Genomic DNA, 21,217 nt, shown 5'->3' with positions numbered 1-21,217 from the left:
TTTGCCTAATGAATGTTCCATGATGTGAGAGGTGTCCATTAAGTTCTTTTGGTGCATTCTTTTCTGTGTTAAATCAATATTTAAATTTAAATTATGGTGAGAAAAGATGGCACCGAACAACCTCCAAGTTTACTTTAACACATTCAGTTGCTGCCTTATCTTCCTCAAACCAAATTGAGCACTGCTACTCCATAATACATACTTTTTCTTTTCTAAGGTTTGAATATTTTTTTATTACTTCCAAGAATTTGTAAAATTTTTGTTAATGGTACCCAATAAAAAGATTGGGTGAGAAGTGTTCCTTAAAATGTGATTTTATTACTAATTATCGTAAATCAATGGTGTTTTTAATACATGGTAAAATATTTAAAATAAGGGGCTGAATGATAAAATGGGTGAAAATTGAAAACCTGATAGTAAAATATACAAAAAATTAAAAATTAAAATTGTTAGTTAGATTTAACCAAATGAGTAACTTAATCAAAGAATAAAATTTTATATTAACTCCTGCAACGCACAACTTTTTTATTAGCTTTGTTTGTTATAAAATAAAATTTATTAATTTAACTTCTAAAACTTGAAATTTGTAATTTTTTCAGCCATCTAGTTGAGTTGAATAGCTATTAATTTTGAAAGCTTAGTTATTCCATTAAAAAGCATCAAATCAATTGGTCAGAATAGAAAGGATCAAGAAAATTTATGTACTTTTGGAAATGATTTTGCTAGTGCACATGCCTATTTTGAAAGTCACATTTTTTAGACTGAATAAATATTTTGTAATGACTAAAATAAAATTACTCTTAGTTACCTCACTAAGCATTAAAAGGCCTCTTAAAAATAGGTTAGAATCCTCCAGATTATGTCAATGGGTAGCACATTCCTATCTTTTCTCTCTTGTCATTCGGAGCGTGATAACGTTGAGAGATTATCTATAACTAAAATGCAAAGTCACAAACATTCTTCGATTGATCTCATTTTATTTGTTGGATCCATGTCACCTAATCTTATTGTTCAGTTGGATCCATGTCACTCCCTCTCACTTTCTGTAGAACATGCTAGCATAAGGGATTAGTGTCAGACCCATGCTCACAAATGAAAAAGAAAAGTCTGAAAATGCTTTATTTTGTCCCCCCAAAGAACAATCATTCTACGACTCATAGAAGAACTCAAGATGGTAATATTATTATCAGATAGACAGTTTGCAATAACCCTCATTCATGACGAAATATGCAACTGCCATGAAAAATCATTTGTAATTTGATCGAATGTCACAGTTTAACATCATTGCACTCAAATGAACAAAAATCTCCTTTTGTCTCTATCTGATAACAGCGAAAAAAAGTTAACCAAATACTACTTTTTAATCTTACACAATTCAGCAACTGACATAGCAATATCTGTAAGTGAATTACCGAATAAAAAGAGGCGCCATTTCATCTCTGCTCAAGGTTTACAGAAAAATGGAAAACATTTCGTTCTGAAAAGTTTACAGAATAAAATTAGTCATTTTGAAAAAGAAATTATAGGATACAGGAAGTAAGGTCCATGTACTATTACTGTCTTACATCAATTGCTAAACCCAGGATCCCCTGTATTGAAAAACTTTATTCTTGAAGAGAACAAAAGAAAAGGGAGAAGGGGATTGGTTACCGCGTTAAATAATGCATTTACGACAAAATTAAAATCCCTAACATTTCTCGAATCAAAATTTTCTTTCTGATCCTAAAACTGGTCAACAGAGAAGGCAAATCTTCGTTGCATTCCACTGTTGTTAACTGTGTTTGGTGGAATGGAAATATATCAGTTGGGCACGAAAGATATACCATACGGGAGCCAAAAATCACATTTTTTTTCTGAAACTTTGACTCCCTCAAATGTCTCTGTCATGTTCACAACTCGGCTTTGGATTCCATGTCCACCTCCAATGCTTCTTCACTAATCAAATCCTTTGATTGATCAGGGGATGGAAACGGTTCCAGATCATCACCTAAGATTTTTGCAGTGAATTTACTCGCCTCCGAATCAAGGTCCGGCCACTCGGATACTATTCGTCTTGCACCCTAAAAGTTAAAGTGGAGGTAAGTTAAAAATGTTAAAATCAAGGATCTGTGCTGTGAATTTACAAGAACACAGTATTTTCACCTTCAGTTTGGGTTCTTTTGTCATGGGATTGTTGCACAGATCAATTGTTTTCGCCCTTGATTTTGTAGCATTTCCACACCATGACTCACACCAAAGCCATTCTTGTGGCAGAGAGAAAATGGGTACAACATGCTGAGCATAATTAGGAAGATCCTGAACCAGAAGAGTACAAATTTCAGCAAAGGTCACTCAAAAAATTAAAACACACTAAGGGTAATAGGTTCAATATTGGAAGTAAATTAAAACGTGTCATATCAATAAAAGAGCATAAAACCACATAAAAGAAAATCTATAACTTCATCACAGTAAATAAGGGGTCAAAACTTTATTTACAGGTAAAGACAAAGATAGAAGCTATAACGGTTTTCTTAAAATTCACAAAAAGGTACAGCATGCTGACATTCCAAAAAGAACGAGTTATAAAATGGAAAAGGCATTAGCATCTACATTTAAGTTAAATCGTTATTACAAGACCCTTAACAGCTAACAGTTTTAGGTTAGGTTTCTTTTACAGCGTGGTACTAGAGCTATAACGACTAATTGGGTTAGGGATTGAACCTCAATGCCTTCAATCTTACAAAGTTTCAGTTTTAAGCATAATCAATATTTTCCAATATAGAAAAGCAGTCATTTACCATGAACTGAAATTCTCACATGTCGAGTCATTTATATGTTGGAATTATACAAACCATTCGATCATACTTCATGTTGTAAGTTCAAGTGACTTTTTCATAACCAAATAATAAACAAGAGCTACTGTACTGACTCAAACCTCTAACCTGATCCAAGTTGGCAAGACTATTTGGATCCTTGCTAAGGGTTTCATAGAAAACTCTAAGATTATCCCCAGCTGCAGTCTCTCGGAACTTCTTCAAATCAACAACATATAAAGCACTGAAAAAAAACAATGGAAGCAACAATCAGAGAACTTAAAAAACTCCAACTTTATTCATAAAAGATTCAAGATGTACACCAACCTAATATGGTATGGTTTCCCCCTCAAATGATCCTTCCAGAAACCCTATACCACAAGGTCAACATAGAAGTTAGCATCTTATGCCGCATCTAACCCAAGAATTCATGTACAATGACTAGAAATACAAATAATATCAAAGAGATTGAAATTCAACAAAGGTATTTACTTGTCTCCAAAACCGATATCCATCCATTTCCTTATTGTTATCGCAAAATGGAGTATATGCCAGAGGTTTTCCTTTTATGTCCATGTCATAAAGTTCTCCCATGTCAGTCCTAACAACCTGATCAGCATCCACAAAAATGACCTGCAAAAGACATTGTGTGGTGCATGTAACACCAAGACACTAAGATTGCAGAAGACAACAAAACAAAACTGGAGGATTTGATGTTGAAGAAGAAAGTCGTGATACCTTCTCTAAGGAAAGGGGAAAAATGACATCCAAGAACAAAATTTTATATGCCCAAATTATTCGCTGTTTCTCTTTCTGCTTATGCAACCATGTAGGCCATTTGTAAGTGATTAGTTCACATTCAAAACCGTACTCTTGAGCCATGCGAGGAATCAGATCCTGTTTGTTAAGACATAAGCAAAATAGTTTAAGAAGCAAACTCATTAATTGCATTTTAAAGCTCCTATATACAAATAATGAAAACATTGGATAAATTTATAACCTTAAAAGGAGGAGACAGGTAGTTCTTTATGAACCAGAATTTTACTGGGCGATGTGTATTCTTTAGAACACTTAGAATCATAATCTTTAGAAAGCGTTCATATCTGGCAAAATACATGAACATAAAAAAAAAGTGAAGATTGCATTTGTGATGATAGAAACGAAATAACTATATCCACAACAGTAATCTTGATCCACTAGGTGATAAATGCCTCTATCCACGTAGAGAAAGGACAAAAAAAATGTGGTGTAATATCCATGTAGAAGTGTTTTCTTGTTTGCTCATTTTCAATCAGGTAAATCCATCAATACTGGTTGTGTTTTCATTATTTTAAAAATTATATAGGTCCAAAATCCTGTATTGAAAGTGTCTGAATACAACCATCATCCTAACTCCTTCCCAAAATGTCTTATGATTACTACCTCTATCAAGTCACCAAACAGCCATAACTACACTGCCTACATTGATTCTATTATGACCATTATTAACTAATATCAACTTAAGGCTCTAATTTACACCATCGGGTGCTCATTCTTCTCGGCATAGACCCTCCTTAGCAGAGTTTCTAAGGGTGCATTTAAGCATATAAATTAAGCACTTACTCAATAAGCTTTTAACACATGAGGAATTTGAACATGAAATTTATTGGAATAAGATAAAAAGGGTTTATGGGAGTTATAAGTAATTTTCATACGATCAGACAAACTTCCCACGAACTCTTCTAAATACCACCCATGTCTGTAAGACAGGGAGATGGGGTAGAAAAATCTCATGAAGGAGCAGAAAACAGGCAAAGTTTTATCACATTAAATGGATGCCATGATAAATTTTGGCAAGCCAGATACCCGTGACAATTCCATCAATACACCTAAGAGGTTTTGGATCAGTGAAAACATTTCTTAATTTTCAAAATTCAAAGAAAACTGAAACGGAATCAACAGGTGCTTTTTCATCCACAATTAAAAGCAAATTATAATATCAAGTTAATATAAGAGAACCACTTACAGGTGTCCAGAAGCAATTGAAAAGATGTTAATAGTTTTTCCACGACGTCCACCCTTTACTTTCTCCTATTATGCAAAATGGTCAGTCAAACTCTGGGAATAATGGAGTAAGTAGAAGCCGAAAGTGTAGAAGGGAAGGCAATCAATCTGAAGTTAAAAATACTTCAAAATTTACAATGTATGTTGATGATATATGCAATTGGTTGGACACATTAGCAAGGCTAGTTAGAGTCACGGGATGGGGACATCCAAAAAACATGTAAGGGATGACCCAAAATAAACAAACATTAACATATTTATCAAGAATTTCGATATTTTCTTATTCTATATAGGAATAAATTAAAGAAATAAGACTTTTGAAATTAAGGAATAAATTATAAAAATAAACTAATTATTAATTTGATACGATCTATCCAAATTTAAATGTACAAACTTCAGACTTAAAATAAAGTATTTGTAATAACTAGAAAAGTATTGAAGCATAAATACAACACAAATCAGATCAAATTTTTATAACACATTACTAGGTTTGTTGTAACATGTGTTCTTGAGAATTTCTAAATGATACTTTGAAGGAAACCAAATAAGAGTAAACAAATCTGTTCAAAAGGGACAGGATGAGAGTAAACAGGTAAAAAGAACTTACTGTTGCATCATTGGTTTCAGTAATTTTAGGTTGTTCATTACTACTAATTAAACCAGAGGCCCATTTCAATAAATTAGAATTCCAGCCACTTCCCTGCAAAAAAAAAAAAAAGAATAAATATGTGAGGATTTGAACTTGCTTTTTCATTTAAAGGATAACGTTTTCTTCTTTTACTGACCCAAAAATAACTTCCAAATAACAGATTTTAAATGCAAGCACTCACTTTCTTCGTTTCTTGCAGATCCTCGTCATCTTCATCAGAAACCAGCAACTTCTCATCTTCCCTGCCCTTTCTTTTCACTACATCCATATGAACTACTTTACCCCGCAAATCATTAATAGTGATGAGTTTCGATGACTGTTTATTCTCAATTCCATCAGCACCTTCCTTTAAAACATAGAGCTCAGAGCTTCTACCAGGAGCAAGCTGCAAGAACCAAACCCCAGGAGAGACTTTCATTTGCCAATATCCAAGATTAGCCATCACAATGGTATCAAATAAATGGGGTGTAGTTTTGGTCCCAAGAATAAGCTGAAGACCTCGAGGAGGATCATGATCTTTCTCAGAGCAATGACCTAATATATGAACAATTGAAAAGAACAACAATGGATTCTTAGAATGTACTACTTAACAACTAATGCTTTATTATGATTATATATATAAAAAAATAATTACCATTCTATGCATTTAAATAAACAAAATGCAACTTACCTGTGAGGACAAGAGCTTCAAGCTCAAAAACTGCTTGCAATGTTCTTGTGTCACCAAGGTTCTCAAGCAGAATGTTATCCAGGTCATGACTGCAGCACGACAAACCATAAAGAAAGTTCAATTTCACAAAAGTGGTGTTAAGAGATATGAGTTGACTATGTCAGAAATATGATTTGATTACATCAAATAAGATATGATATGATTTGGTAGGGATAAATCTTACTAAATATTTCTCATTATTAGATATTGATTTCATTCATTATTATTATTATTATTATTATTATCTCTTCTTTATTATAAGAAAGAATACTTGTGTACACCCAGTACACGGAATTCATTATATTCCTTTTCGATTTCTCTCCCCTTAATATGGTACCAGTGGTACCATCCTCCCAGACCTGTTTTGTCATTTATCCTTTCAACAAATATCATAGCTTAAGTCAACTATGAACCAACTAAAATTTAGGATCTTTAGATGCAGAGGCATGCATTTATTCTTCTTTGCATTATACAGCATTTTAAAGTACAAGATAAGTGTTTATTCAAATTAATCACATGCTTCTATACTATTGAGGATAAGGGTCTTTTCAGGTAAAGTATGCCATCAAACATGTCTAGAATAGTTTAACGTCATTAAAGCAGAGAATAAAGGTGAAATAAAATTTAAAAAAGAGGGAGGTGAATGTGATTTACTCCAAATCTGTCCTTTATCTTTCCCTACTTCCACACAATGAATAGAAAAAAAAGGAGAATCAAGAAATCAGTAAATTAGCATACAGTCTTGTACATATGAAGTAATTCATGAGCCACTACCAACTACCTCAATCTTATAGGTGATAATGTACATGACCAACTCTCCTAAATTGTTTAGCTGTTAAGTGAAGGCTCGGGAATGATTTAATATCCAATGAATGTTAAAGAAAATACATACACAGCAATAACAGGCTCAACAAGCCAAGGTTCTGGAACATCAAGATTCATGGTGAGTGTCTTAGACAATGGCATGTTAGCAAAAAATGCTTTTGGGCCATTGATTGAAGAGTCAGCACTGCTAAAATCATCCTGCAAAAGTGATAAAACCTAAGAACCCAAACCTCGAATCTAATCTGGAATTAACTACAACCGTAAGTGCAATATATACCATTGACGGTACTACGTATCTGTAATAGTTCTTCAGAGGAAGATCAGCAAGCGAACTCTGAAATGAAATGAAAAAAGGCATCAAAATCAGTGCATTATGTGGCCAGCAAACTAAGAAAATATAGCTAACTGTACAAATGAGGCATTTTTTATTATAAATCTGTCAAAGGATCAATATAAGACAAATGTAGAGCAACGACAAGCGGTTTATGATACTTGTACTCCTTAAAGGAATACAATTGTTTCATGAGACAAATAAGTTTCAACTATATTGAGAACAACTCAACTCTCACATCAAGTTCAGATAGTGTCAAAATACAACATATAAGTGGAGACTTACCTTTATCATCTTGAGGTAGACCTAAATCACATTCTAAGATGGTATATGAGCCTATCATAGATCCATTAAAACTCACCATGTTATACACGTATAAAGCCCCAATAGTATTTGATGTGAGGGGTGTATTAGGAAAAACCTGAAGTTCCACATTAATTAAAGATAGTGTCACTATAATACGAAAGTGCGTTCAATCCTCCCTTACAAACCACTCTCTTAAGGTTAAGTTTAGGCTAAACTCACTTTCTAAGACACTACAACTACAACTGTAAAGTCTTCAAAGGGAATGTATATAGTATTATCTCCATGATTGGAATAAAGGCAAAATATTATACTCTTAATTCAAATTGTATTTGTTGAGGATAAAGAAAATAGGGTTTGGGATTAATCTCCCTTGTGTATAAACCACACATAGGGTAATCTATTTATAGTAGAGAGAGGTACAATTAAAAAGAGTAATTGAAAATAAATAGAGTAAATAGAAGATATTGTTTAATAATATTGTGATTAACAATATCTTAATAATATCGAACAATATCTAACAGTATTTCCAAATTTCATATAATAAAATAGGTTACAGTTACGAGGTAGCAAATTTCCAATGTAGAATACATTAGCTATTTTTGCAAGTTTATACGGACAGAAATGCATAAAGGAGTAAGCAAAAATTGTATTACCAGTTTGGACAGAAGTAGAAATGCAAAAGGCCAACCGTAAAGGTCAGACATAAAATATAATAATAGATGGCCTTGGACCTTAGTAAAACCAGATTTAAGGGGGTTTCAGCTTACTAACCAGACCAATAATACTTGCTTTTGCATGCTCAAATTCCAGATGAAAGAAAGAGACAAACAATTACCATTCTTTTTCTTTCTATATTATTTTTATTCAAAAGGCTTAAGAAAACAATTGAAGAAGGAATAAGCAGCAGAACAGAAAACCAAAATGTTTAAAAAATATAAGTGGATATAGAACTAGTGATATCAACAAACCAATGGATTCAGAACAATCCTCATGCTGGGTTGAATGTATTTCCACAAAACTCTTAGAATTCCAGACAACTTCTGACTGGTTGGACTTAAAGGATCGAGACAAGCATCAATGTGAATGCTAGAATTTTCATTGTGTAGAATGATAGCACTGCACAAAACAACGATATTAAACTATCAAAATTGTATAATTATACAGTTTAAATTTAAGTCAGCAATCTAGACACGAATAAACCTTAAAAAATCATAAATTCAAGCAGAACTGCATACCTTTAATATTCTACTCATAATTCTATCTAAATTGGGCATATCGTAACTAACAAAATTACCTATGTTTGTCATTCAAGATCTCAAAACGGGCACTTTCAGAACTTCGCTCCCTTGTAGCCATTGAGGAGGATACAGCCATGAGAATATCACTAATGAATTTGCTACAAAATTATACAAGGAAAGATTAAAGAATTGTTATTTTCTGAACACATAAAGATTGGATAAATAATATTTCCAAACTTTCCATCATGAGTGAAAAAGAAAACGATGTAATAATAAATGCTTCATGAACAATTGAACAAAATCTTAGTATATGAACAAACTTTAGTTTCAGGTATGAAACATCCAACTGAGGTATATAGCTCAGAAGACCACATAAGTGAAATGTACATATGGTCCCCATATTTAGTCAGATGTACTTATCAATATATATAGGTGGTAGAGATGTTTTATGTGGAAGTGATTATAGTTTTACTTATATGTCACTGCATTGCATATAAATACACTATAACTAGATATTTATTGTTTATCTACTTTTTTAGAGATATGAAAGCAACACTTTTAGGTACCTCTGATACCACTATTATTATTATAATTATTATTATTGTTATATAATATCCTTTTGTTTCTTCTGAACAATAAAAAACATATGGCACTCGGAATGCTGATCCGGATAACCTTTATGTGATTAGAATTGGGGTATGATTATTTATATAGAGAAAATAATTGGAGTAATGTAATCCACATAGCCATATACTAAAGAAACACTCACTTTCTTCCATACCAGACAAAATTTAAAATGAAAGCTTGTGATGGGAGGATGATAAATGCAACACCAAGCAAAAACCATAGAAAACAGATCCAAAATAGATAGTAAAAAGATCAAGAAACCTTGTCAGCATGTCAGGGTCAACATGCTGCCATTTTACTTCTTCAATGATTTCCAAAATGTGCTTTGTCCTCTGCTTAAACTCTATTGATTCAAGAAGAAGCAGATCAGCACTCAAAAATGTGCTTTCATCGATAGGGTAAGTTACCTATAACACAAACTCAAATATCATGGACAGAAACCATAGAAACTGAGTACTCTATGAAATAATCAGAGACCAAGACAATCTTACCCTTCCATTAGTAAAGACTGCATTAAAATCAGATTCAGATCCAAGTAGCCTGTGCAAGAAAATTCCCACCTGACAGCAAGAAGCTTTATTAAAGGATTTTATGGTTACCAAAGAAAAATAACCTGCAAAAGGCTGATATGGACTCTAGAAAAGTGGAAAAACAGATGAAGGGGAGAAAGAAAAACATAAAACAATCTCTGAGAGGTACTAAAATCAAATGAATATATGTGAATGTAAGATGTGACATAAGCATGGATGGGTCAGAGTACCAAAATGTGATTTTTTATATGGGAAAGCAACCAGAAGTACCTTGTTCAAATGCCTTCTTACTTCATCAGCAGAAAATTTTAGGAGGGCAGATTTATAACCCTCAGATGGTAACCCATTGGCCTCAGCAAGCTCACAGACCTTATCAATAAATGTTTGAGTGCCTTCAACTTCCACAACTGGTGCAAGGAAGTACTTTTGCTGATAGAATAAGCATAACTGATCCAAGAAGTCTAACACATTGTTCTTATGACTGCATAAAACCCATGCATTCACACAATAGATATAAAACCAGATTTCAACTTCAAAAAAAATATCTAAAACTACAGATACTAATAAATAAACCAATTAAATGCCATCTAATTTTACAATGAAAAGACAAACCTATATGAAGATGAAGTGATTTCAAAAACCTTCACAAAAAGGAGGCTTAATGAACTTGTACTCCAATTGCCACTAAATAGAAGACCTATACGAGCATCTTTGGACCCTTCTCTCTGTTGCACAATGAGAAAATAAAAAAAATTCAGATTTAGAAGTACTAAATGGGTCAGTCCAACTCCTGATGTGTTAGGAGACAAGGCCTATAAGGAGAAATGTTCAACAAAAATGCAAATCCATATTAACCAGATAATTTAAGCCTTGATGAAGTAAATGCAACCCAATCCCTGAAGTGATATCAATAGCAAGAAGATGTGTCACGGGCTTCAAATCATACATTGCTGGGTTGCATACAAACAATCCACATGTTAACACAAAAACAAGAATGTAAAAATGAATTTATTGATTTCTAACACATCAACCACTTACTTCCAGGAGAATGCAAGTACTCAATGTCATTCAGTATAGATTCCTCTCCAAAAAGAAATGCAGACAAAGATATGAACCTTGGTTTACTATCAGAAATAATCTACACCAAATACATGTTGGTTAGTGAAATATCATTATACAAGCTTCCCATAAGTTTCAATTATCAATATACTATACCCGAGGATTATAACGTTGAATGCCAGCTTCTGACAGGAACTTGTCTAACACGTCAGTGTGAGCTTTTATTTGTCCAAAGTATACTTGCTCCTGTATCCTCTGAGTCTCATCATTCAAGGCATTTAGTAAGGCATCCTGGTAAAAGCAATTGCAAATATATAAGTGGCAAAAAAACTTATTTTATTAACTCTATTGACAAATTGACATCAATTATAGTTAATAGTGAAAAGTGAGTGCTTGAAACAAAAGTCGAACTCACAAAGTAGACACAAAGTTAAATAAGACATCATGCACACTACTACTAAAATATATTTGGATCCTTCATCGTGCAGGATGCAGATTATAGAGTAACATGAAAGTGTTTAATTGTTAGCACCAAAATTTAAAAAAAAAAAATCAGTTACAAAGTTAAAAGTCACCTTAATTGTGTTTTTTTTTTCGAATAATCCAAATTTTTATAAGAATTCCTCCATATACTATGTTGTTTGAACAGCTCTCACCCCATAATGGTAGGGTAGGTTCTATATCTTAATGTGATCGATTGATGATTTGCACATATTACATATAAAGTATCCCCCAGCTGCTTTGCTTGACTAGGGACGAACCTGAATCTGACCCAAACCCTAAAATACCATGTCCCCCCTTTCCAAAGGAGAAAGGTTCCGGTGGAAAGTTATGCAGAATGACGGCAACATAGAAAGAATTGTTATAGGTGGTGAGTCGGAGAGAAGGGAGAATAAAATGTTAGAATTTGGGATTTGGGGTCTAACTAAAAACTAACTCTAAAGTGAGATTTTCACCTCACCTATATATATATATATATATATATATATCAAGTCATTTGAGACTAACCAATTACCCTGCCCATAATTAATGCAACCCTCAAAGTGGCCGTAACTAAGGTAGGATAGGAGGCTCCGGAATTCATACAACTAACAGTATAGATTTTGAGAATTGAATCATTTTGCCATTACTAGAGGAAACAAAAAAACAGCAACTGTACAAAGACAAAAAAAAAAAAACAGTTTTGAAATAAGATGAGGTAGAGGAAAACACTCAAAATAAAAGCACCTCATTTGGATCAATAACAAGTCCGTTCATCAACAGAGAACAATCAGTCTTAGACAAACCAAGCTTAAATGCAAGCATGGAGCTTTCTTGTGACAATTTCTTCAACTCTGGTTCCTTCTCCAGCTTTAATAATGTCTCTTGTGGAGGGGATTTTACCTTTGGCCTATCACAGAATAATGGGAATAATACAAATAGATATAAAAACAAGGAGTGTCACCAAAAACAGTAGTAGAAGCGTCATATTAGAGAAATGTCAGAACCACAGTAATCAACAGAAAAGTCCAGCAAAACTCACAATATTGTTTCAACAAATGCCCCTTCAACATGGTGCAGCTCAAGATTAGCATCAGCTGATTCAGTGAGTAATTTGTTAACCTACAAAACAAACATTTACAGTAATGTTCTTTCAATTTAATTGCAAACATACTAGGTCTAGATGACTCAATAATATGAACAAGGTATTGACAAAAAACCATATATAAGATGCAGTCATGTCATTTATCCATGTTAGAAAAAGTTTGTCAAACTGAAACCTTGGAGACAAAAAATATATTGTATGAAAGCATTAGGATTATATTGTTTTCTATGTTGATGGAGAGAGAGTGAAACCACTTACGAGGATGTGAAATACCCGGACACTAGGTCCATGATCTCTAGATTTATAATCCTTAAATTTATTACAAACTAATCGTAGAGAAAAATAATTATACAGCTACAAAAATGAAACAAAAAAAAACTATGTGAATAACAAGGTTGTCAATTCGAAATTTTGGATCAGATGAGGAAACTTGGGAGACCCAAAAGTCTGAATTTAGAATGGCAATTGCAAGATTGGTGGATTAGTATGCATGTACAACATATAACTGCATCTATCAGTTTTTTCACTATATGCACTCTTCTGGATTTCAGTCATGTTAGTATGTAAATAATTTAATTGAAAATAAACAGTAAACAAAAGATAACTAACACTGAAGACAAAATCATACATTGCTTAAAAACCCAAAAGCTAATTGAGTGCTGTGATTCCCCTTGATATAGGTGAAGAGACGTATAATCTGAAAAGTGGAACAGCAAACATCAGTAACTTGAGAATAAAATTTCCTGAAAAACGAGCTTTGTGATGTTGTGTACATTTCCGAACAATTAAAGGTGAATATTACCATATCAGATATGTCCTCAAATTTATCTAGATCCTCTTTGGCAGAATGGTTCTCTAACTGCATGATGTATTTTGAAGAATACAGCACAACTCCAAATCTCACAGGAAAATCACTTTCATACAATGACATGATCATATCAATGGACTGCAAAGTTCCCAGTAATAAAACACGGAATGAGAGGTTTCTCTTTGAAACTCTAAGTTACAAAGAATGACGTGAAAGTGTTAAGCTTTAGAAAATAAACTTGCCTCAAGACCACAAATGGTTGCTGGGTCAAGAACAAAAACAGCATGGAAAAGATTTTTACGGATGTGACGCAACTGCCCAGGGAAGACCGGCGTCCAAATCTAAAAAACAAGAAAAGATTATGTTCCATTGAAAATTTACAGCAGGGTTAATCTGAAATTAATAATATTATCCAGTTTTAAAAATCAAGTAGTTAACCTCGTTGAGATTGCTCCTCCACCTTTTGTACTTGGCATCTTCTTCCAAGTTGTTGAGATAATGTACCTGAGTAGTACGAAAATCGACACGAAACATGCTGGACTCTGAAGGAGGTAAAGTTGACAGCAATTTCTGCACAATGCTGGGAGGTATCTGCAATTACTGGGATCACAATTACAATCTAAATATATGCTAAACATCAATCTAGAGCAAAGCATCTAAGTCAATTTCTCACAAAATATACATGTGAGGTTTAAAGATAAATAGTGGGCCACAAATATGCAACCAATTTTATCAACTAGAACATTGTCATTAACTACATTGTTCATATTTTAGAAAAAAAATTCCCAACTCCTTGGTGTTCATATTGTATTCTGATGATACCCAAAAAGACAAAATTATTAAGGAAGGTATGAGGTGGGACACGAGATGCTATGCACCAGATCATGCCCAAGAGATACAAAAGAAGGAACTCCACTTAGCAACATAATGCCTAGTTAGCAGCAGAGGGGAGGGACATGTGAGTCTGCGTATGGGGAGTGTATAAGCCTGGAAGGGGGATTGGGTGAGACAGGCTGGAATTATTTGAGGTTTAGGAGAGGCTAGGCACTCTTGAATTGCTTAGAAGAGACATTTACATTATTCTCATGTTCTCGTGTATACAGTCTCACACCCTGATATCAATTAATATAATATACTAGCCTGCCGTTTATAATCTCTCTTCTCTGGTACCTATCATATTTTCTTTTTCATACTATTTACAAAACTATACAAAGTAGCAAAGTTCAAGTATTAGAAAGCAATGCAGCAGACAAAATTTCATGTGTCCATATTAATTACAGTGTCAGTAAACAAGTTAGCTAGAAATCAGTCCAATACCAAAGTGGCCAAAATAAAGATTTGATGCAATTCACCTTCAATTTTGAGAACTGATCAGCCAACAACAGATCCTGATGAACCAGGTCAATCAACCTAAAGAAAGATAAATGAATAGAATATCAAAAGTTTGAAATTTTTATTTAACTTCTAAGTTTAAGACATCATATAAGTAAGCTTGAAACAAACTACAGAAAACCACAATTATGCGTGCTTGTTGATAAGCTTAACATGATTAATTATGAACTCCATATGCCAAGTAGGCATTTTAAAGCAGTTTGATATGCATACACTTCTCAATAGTCATTTGTCCACTTTTACAATCAAATGACTGGGATAATTGTCAAAATGGTTTATTGTTAGGCACCAAAAATCAATTAAGAACAAAATAGGAAGGACAGTGAGAAGTGACTCAAAACAAAGAAATATCTTCTTTTGTAGTTTATTATTCAGGAAAAAATGAGAAACAATATGAATGCAGCAGATCTCCCAACTAGAATGGCAAATGGAAAGCAACTTGAACTCCTTTTCCTGAGGAAGAATTTCTCCTCCCAACGTAGTCAATAACTCCTCTCTGCTCTCTTTTTTTCCTTTTCTCCCCTCTCCATATACTGAACCTCTCCGACATCCTGGGAAATTCCCATATCTCTGTCCAAAGTCTCCTTTTGTCAACTGTCTATTCTGTTACGCCCACCTCTCACTTTCTCACTTTCTTTTCCACTTCACCTGTGAACACATGAGCAGGTCTTTTATTTCTGAGGCCCACTTATACCTCCTTTTATATACTTTCACTATGGGCCTATTATATGTGAAAACTATAGAAGAAATATATCATACTGCTGTGTGTTGCATGTTCACACATTAGTCGTACTTAAAATAAATTACATATTAGGGTACAATAGAATTGACCATAATACATTAAAATAAATCAAATTCCTAAAATTGTGGCACCGGTCCCTAATTTATGTAGCATCTATTTACATATATTTAACATGTGTCTGATGGTGATTTTGCCTAGTCAATATTAGAGTAACAAGTGATTATGACATTGTCGTTAACTACATAGAATAGTCCTTGTTTTGGAGCGTTTTTTATTTACCAAAGAATAAGTGTGACAACATCCCAATGGCTCTCATAAGGGACATTCAAAAACTACCTTACCATGCTAACTACAATGGTGATGTCAAGTAGGGGGTCATTAGGAACTTGTTCAATGAATTTGTGTATGATTTGGTCATTTATGTAGTTTGATCAAATCTAGTAAAAATGTAATATCACATTTTATTTTTGTGGTTGTTACTTTCCTTTATTATGCAGTTGAACCGCAGGATTATTAATGATAAGGGTATTATGCATATATATATATATATATATATATATATATATATATATATATATATATATATATATATCAGTAATAGATGTTTTCAGTAATATCTTTCTATATTAGGCAATTTTTTACTGGTTTGAGTCAAGTCTATGGAAGCTCTACGAATTTATATATAGACTCTAGAGATTGACAAGCATTGATAAGAACTCTCGCCAAATAGTAATTTGGAGGGTTCAGCAATGTAAAATGTGCACAATTCAATAGGCACAACCACAAGCCCACAACAAACTCAACAGCTTTGAAAAATCAGTGTTTATTAAACAGGGCTCACAAAACCACAACCAATAGTTGCCTAGAACCCAAAATATAACTATGAAATAATGATTATTTGATTAACGAATATACAAGTACAGAAAAGAAAGGCATTTGACCTCAATAACCCGCCATAGAAAATGAGAAATTCCAATAGATAACTAAGCTAACTCAGATAGGCTCAATTAGAATAAACATAAAGTGAAACATAAATGAACCTAGATCTAAAACTTGCAAGCTTTATTCTTCACGACAAAAGAACCACCCGAATGCAATAGCAATTTTTTATATGAATATATTATGGAGAAACAGTAAACTTGGGCTACAACAAAGTTGCAAGCATGAAATACCAACAACAAATAATATCTCAGCCTTATAATATGAATGGTATCAGCAGGAGAAAAAAACATTACAGATAAAGGTCAACATCTTCAACATTGACTAAAGCACCATTGATAGCCATTAAAGACTTGCCAGGTGGGATCATCCGCTGGTTTGCCATTATTTCATCTCGAACAGAATCATCAAGCTGTTGCAGATCACAGTTCCATAAGAACAATAAAAAATTACTTCTGAGGAAACTGACCTATGTTTAAGCATTCAACAAAAGTGAAAAGGTTATTTACTTTCATGCGAGACAAAGAAGAAACTATGTTAGGGAAATTTTGATTGATATCCTGCATTGACTGTAGAGGGTCAGAGGCACGGACTATTCTCTGTACAGTTTGATGCCCCAGGTCTGTTATCAATAAATATATATTACTGCACAGTTCATTAAACCCAACTAAAATGAAAATCAATTATCAATAAATTTCAATTGTCACAAAAAGAAAAGGTCACATCAATACCTTTCAGTTCCCAAACATCAAGTGTATCTGATACAGTTGATGACAATAGATAGTCCCTAAAAGTCATGATCTCATTCGTTAACTCGGGCTTACGCTCCTGTACATAACACAAACAGTTAAATTCATATGCACAAACAACAAAATTTTAAATCTGTACATCAATCCATCGATATTAGACATATTTAATAGAAACATTATGTACCCCGAATAAGAAAGCAGGAATAATAAAGCATAATAATTGAGAGGAAGCTACAGATGTCTTGAAATCAAAATAGCTAGCATGACATGAATGGTTAGAGCATATTAGCATGTCTGGGCAAACTATCAATTCTAGATAAGCCATCCCAAGTCTCAACTATTAAGTTAACAGTGGTGGTCAGCATAGTTTCATAATGAAAATAAACTAGCACAAGGCCTTTTTCCAATTTATTCTCCAAACTCAAGTGTGATGCAGTTGTCATGCATCTTGTATATTCTGGTTATGTATCTAGTGTTATCTTCTTTTACTTCTTCATTTCTTTCTCTCTCTTTTCTCTGGATCCTGCAAAGGCTACAATGTAAACATCTAAAGTACTAATGGTTATCCTTGGAAACTTTCAACAACAACAACAAAAGCCTTGTGCCACAAGTGAGGTTCACTAAATAGATCCCATGATAATAAAAGAAGTATATAGAGGTTAGAAACCACTTTGTCTGGTTAATTTTGGTCAAACTAAGCATATATCAAGTATGAAACGGGATAATGGACATATAGGTATGTTGCACGATAGAATTTGGAACCTACAAACACTTCTCTGTAATCTAATTTAATAGAAATAACAGAATTAATTGATAGAGCCTAAAAATATTATTTTCTTCTCGCATGTGTATGACAAAGAGAAACAAAGGACTCCACTCCTCTGAAGTGAAACGACTGCACTTTGGAGAATAAAGTGCAATAATAGCCATTGATTACAACATAACCTGTTGACGTTGTAATTAAATTCAAAATTTATTATATATGTTAACCTTAAATTAACTATTGTCAGTTCTGTAATGACACCTCGATTTAAAGGGAGTCAACTCCAAAAAGAAATATAGGTGACATTTTACAAACCAGAATTTTAGAGAATATAAATCCTCTGACTTCTTGGCTAAGATCATCAGTGCGAGGATCCTCCAAAGTCACGCCTGCAACCCACAATAGAATCAATAAGGGAACTATAAAAGCAACCCATTCCTGTAATTATAGAAAATTTCCTTCATCATTTTATTTGGATGAATAGTGCATGCTAAAGACCAAATAACTTGTAGATCTTGAATTAATTAAAATTAGGAAATATTTCTTTCAATTATCTGCTCCCAAAATCAATAATGAAATTTCACAGTATTATCAAACTTGAAAGACCAAAGCAAGAACAACAGGGGTAGAGGTTGAGAATTAGGACATATTAACCTACAAAATGAACCAAAATTACATGCAAAGGAAAGTAAGTTAGAAGAGATAGAAGTTCCATAAAGGAGATTAGGTAAAAATATTGCCAAGCTCTACAAATGATAAAATCGAAATGACACACAGACATAAAAAACAAGAAATACTGTCTAGTGTCTATAATAATATGACACTTTTAAAATTATGAACTAAGCTAAAAATTGAAAAGGAGAATAAAGCAGCTAAAAGTCATTGTCTATATTCTAAACGAAACTTTCGTCTACTTTCAAAATTCAAAACCTTATGTAGTGCCAACCTTTTTTAATAGTACTGTCGTCCATGGCCTTATATTCCATATTCTTAAAAACAAGTTCCACTCCATAACCACCCAAGTTTACTGACTCGCTTGCACCAACCGAACCACAGTGGCCAAAATTTGTTTCACATCCAGCTGGCAACACTGGTCTCAATATATAGTTAACTTTTCCCTGAAAAGATGTGGACATCGTATCAAATTTTGCAAAGGAACAAGAAATGAACAGAAAGATTACAAGATTGTACTCTGAAAATTCAGAAAACGGAAGTCTTAATAAAAACATTTATCAAGACGGAACCATAAGCCCTTACAGTTCTTGTTACCAGGACCGGTTAAAATTATCTTCGCTTCGTGACAATGAATTTGTCTTCTTAACAGAAAATAAATAACAATAGGAATGGTTATTTTCCCTTTTTTAAACACTCAGAATTGGAATTCTCCCTATTCTTTTGTAGATTTAGTGGTAAATGCATAGCTATGTTACATCCCTTTTGTACAACACCAGTTTCGCTAAAATGCTGTTATGCAACAAGACAGTAATTACATAATGCAATACAATATTCATTAAGCACAGTAATCAGAAAGCGGAGAAAAGAACCTCTTCAGCAGCTCCAACCAGAGCAGTATGAAACTCCTTAAAGCAAACAGTCCCGAGTGCCCCATAAAGTATAGCAACCGGACTCCCAACACTCGAATAAAAATGAACATGATCAAAATCAAACAGTTGCGGTCCCTGAATCGAACCACCCACCCTGACAATAAAAAAAAAAAAAAAACCCAATCAGAGCAAGATAACATTAACCAAGAACACAACTTCAAGAACACAACTTCAAGAACTGAAACAAAACAGAAGGGAACACGAGCAGTGGCATTGAACTCACTGCTTCTGAGGGGTTTGAAGCCACAGGAGCAATTCAGAAACATCGAAAAACAGAGTGTCACCAGTGTCGACCCAACAACACATCCCTCCGGGGCTTTGGAGGCTTACCCCAAGATTCAAGGCGTCTACTTTGGGAATTTCAGCGTGGCTGTGAGACGAAAGAGAATCGTGAGCTAGCTGGCGGTAAAGCACGAGAGAAGGGGACGCTGATCTCAGAATAAGAGAAAACTCAAACAACGACGCCAGTGGCTCTCTCAAAAGAGGACGCGAATGTTGCAGAATTTTGTTCACGCAACTTTTCGCGGAATGAGACTGGGCGTCGCTGTGATCAGCATGAAGCCATGCGTGAATGAAGTCCCAGAAATGACCCGGCTCCTCTTTGGACAATAACTCGCTGCAAATGCAAAAAAGAAAAAAGAAAGTACACAAGAAGATTGGTATGGTCAGAATGAAGAAAAGAAAACAGTGAGAATCGAAATGGAAATGGAAATCGAAATCGGAGGGACAAGAAGAAAGTACCCAGCTTCGAGAAGAAGAGGAGTGCCGAACCACTTAGCGCGAAGAGCAGTTTGAACATTCTTGGGGGTTGAAGTGTGAGCGGATGCAATTCCGAGGAGGAGAATGGGAATGAGAAAGAAAGACACAGATCTAAGAGCCATTAGCGTCTGTTAGGGTTTGGACATTAAGACACAAAGAGAAGCGAATGAGATCGCAACGCTCTCGTTTGTGTCGTGTTTTGTGGAAGACAGAGTCAGTCAAAGAAACCACTTCTTCCACTCCGACCTTCTTCTTGAACCCTTCTCTGTCTTTCCAAACCTATAACATGTAACATATACAAATTACAGTGCACGAGGGTTTTTCCTGTTTTTCACCTTTTACCGTGTCCCTCTGGTATTTATACTGTTCGATCAAATTATTTACTCGGCTTCTTAATTTCAACGCAACGCGATTTAATTTTCTGTTTTATTTTAATTGTGTGTTAAAATCATAACATTTTAGTTTTAATAGTAAATATTATGTTATATAATAATAAAGGAGAAATCATAATCGAATGTGAAAACAGTAAAATAATTAAAAAGAAAAAAATGAATAATATTAATATTTCTTTTAACCAAATCAGTATTATAATATTAATATTTTAATTAATGTTTTATTTAATAGTTTTTTTTTATGTTTTCAAGATAAAAATATTTTTTTTTAATGTAATATAATTTTATTTAACTATATTGTAATTGATAATTGAGATTTATAATGATTATTGTGTTTTTAACTATTAAACACAATTTTTTTCCTAATTTAACTAA

General features: G+C 33.6%; 1 protein-coding gene across 1 annotated transcript; it reads right to left on the bottom strand.

Moving 5' to 3' along the window:
- Positions 1-1,408: 1,408 nt before the first annotated feature.
- On the bottom strand, positions 1,409-20,731 carry LOC114187448 (UDP-glucose:glycoprotein glucosyltransferase). Its single transcript, XM_028075707.1, has 37 exons — positions 20,433-20,731; positions 19,915-20,307; positions 19,632-19,785; positions 19,034-19,205; positions 18,403-18,476; positions 17,307-17,403; positions 17,085-17,197; positions 16,872-16,987; positions 14,855-14,912; positions 13,941-14,093; positions 13,745-13,843; positions 13,497-13,640; positions 13,323-13,391; positions 12,632-12,711; positions 12,337-12,499; positions 11,266-11,400; positions 11,089-11,188; positions 10,906-11,000; positions 10,663-10,775; positions 10,321-10,531; positions 10,012-10,080; positions 9,782-9,927; positions 8,950-9,051; positions 8,624-8,771; positions 7,296-7,352; positions 7,086-7,216; positions 6,155-6,243; positions 5,666-6,018; positions 5,443-5,535; positions 4,798-4,862; positions 3,793-3,895; positions 3,531-3,689; positions 3,285-3,425; positions 3,120-3,163; positions 2,922-3,036; positions 2,143-2,295; positions 1,409-2,060 (listed from the first exon to the last, which is right to left on the bottom strand). Exons 1-37 carry the CDS (start codon positions 20,570-20,572, stop codon positions 1,890-1,892), a joined length of 4,818 nt encoding a protein of 1,605 aa, XP_027931508.1. The 5' UTR covers positions 20,573-20,731; the 3' UTR covers positions 1,409-1,889.
- Positions 20,732-21,217: the final 486 nt, after the last annotated feature.

Source organism: Vigna unguiculata, chromosome 6, assembly GCF_004118075.2.
Source record: "Vigna unguiculata cultivar IT97K-499-35 chromosome 6, ASM411807v1, whole genome shotgun sequence".
Lineage (NCBI taxonomy): Eukaryota > Viridiplantae > Streptophyta > Magnoliopsida > Fabales > Fabaceae > Vigna > Vigna unguiculata.
The sequence above is the reverse complement of the archived record's forward strand: the minus strand, read 5'-3'. Positions and strand labels throughout refer to the sequence as shown.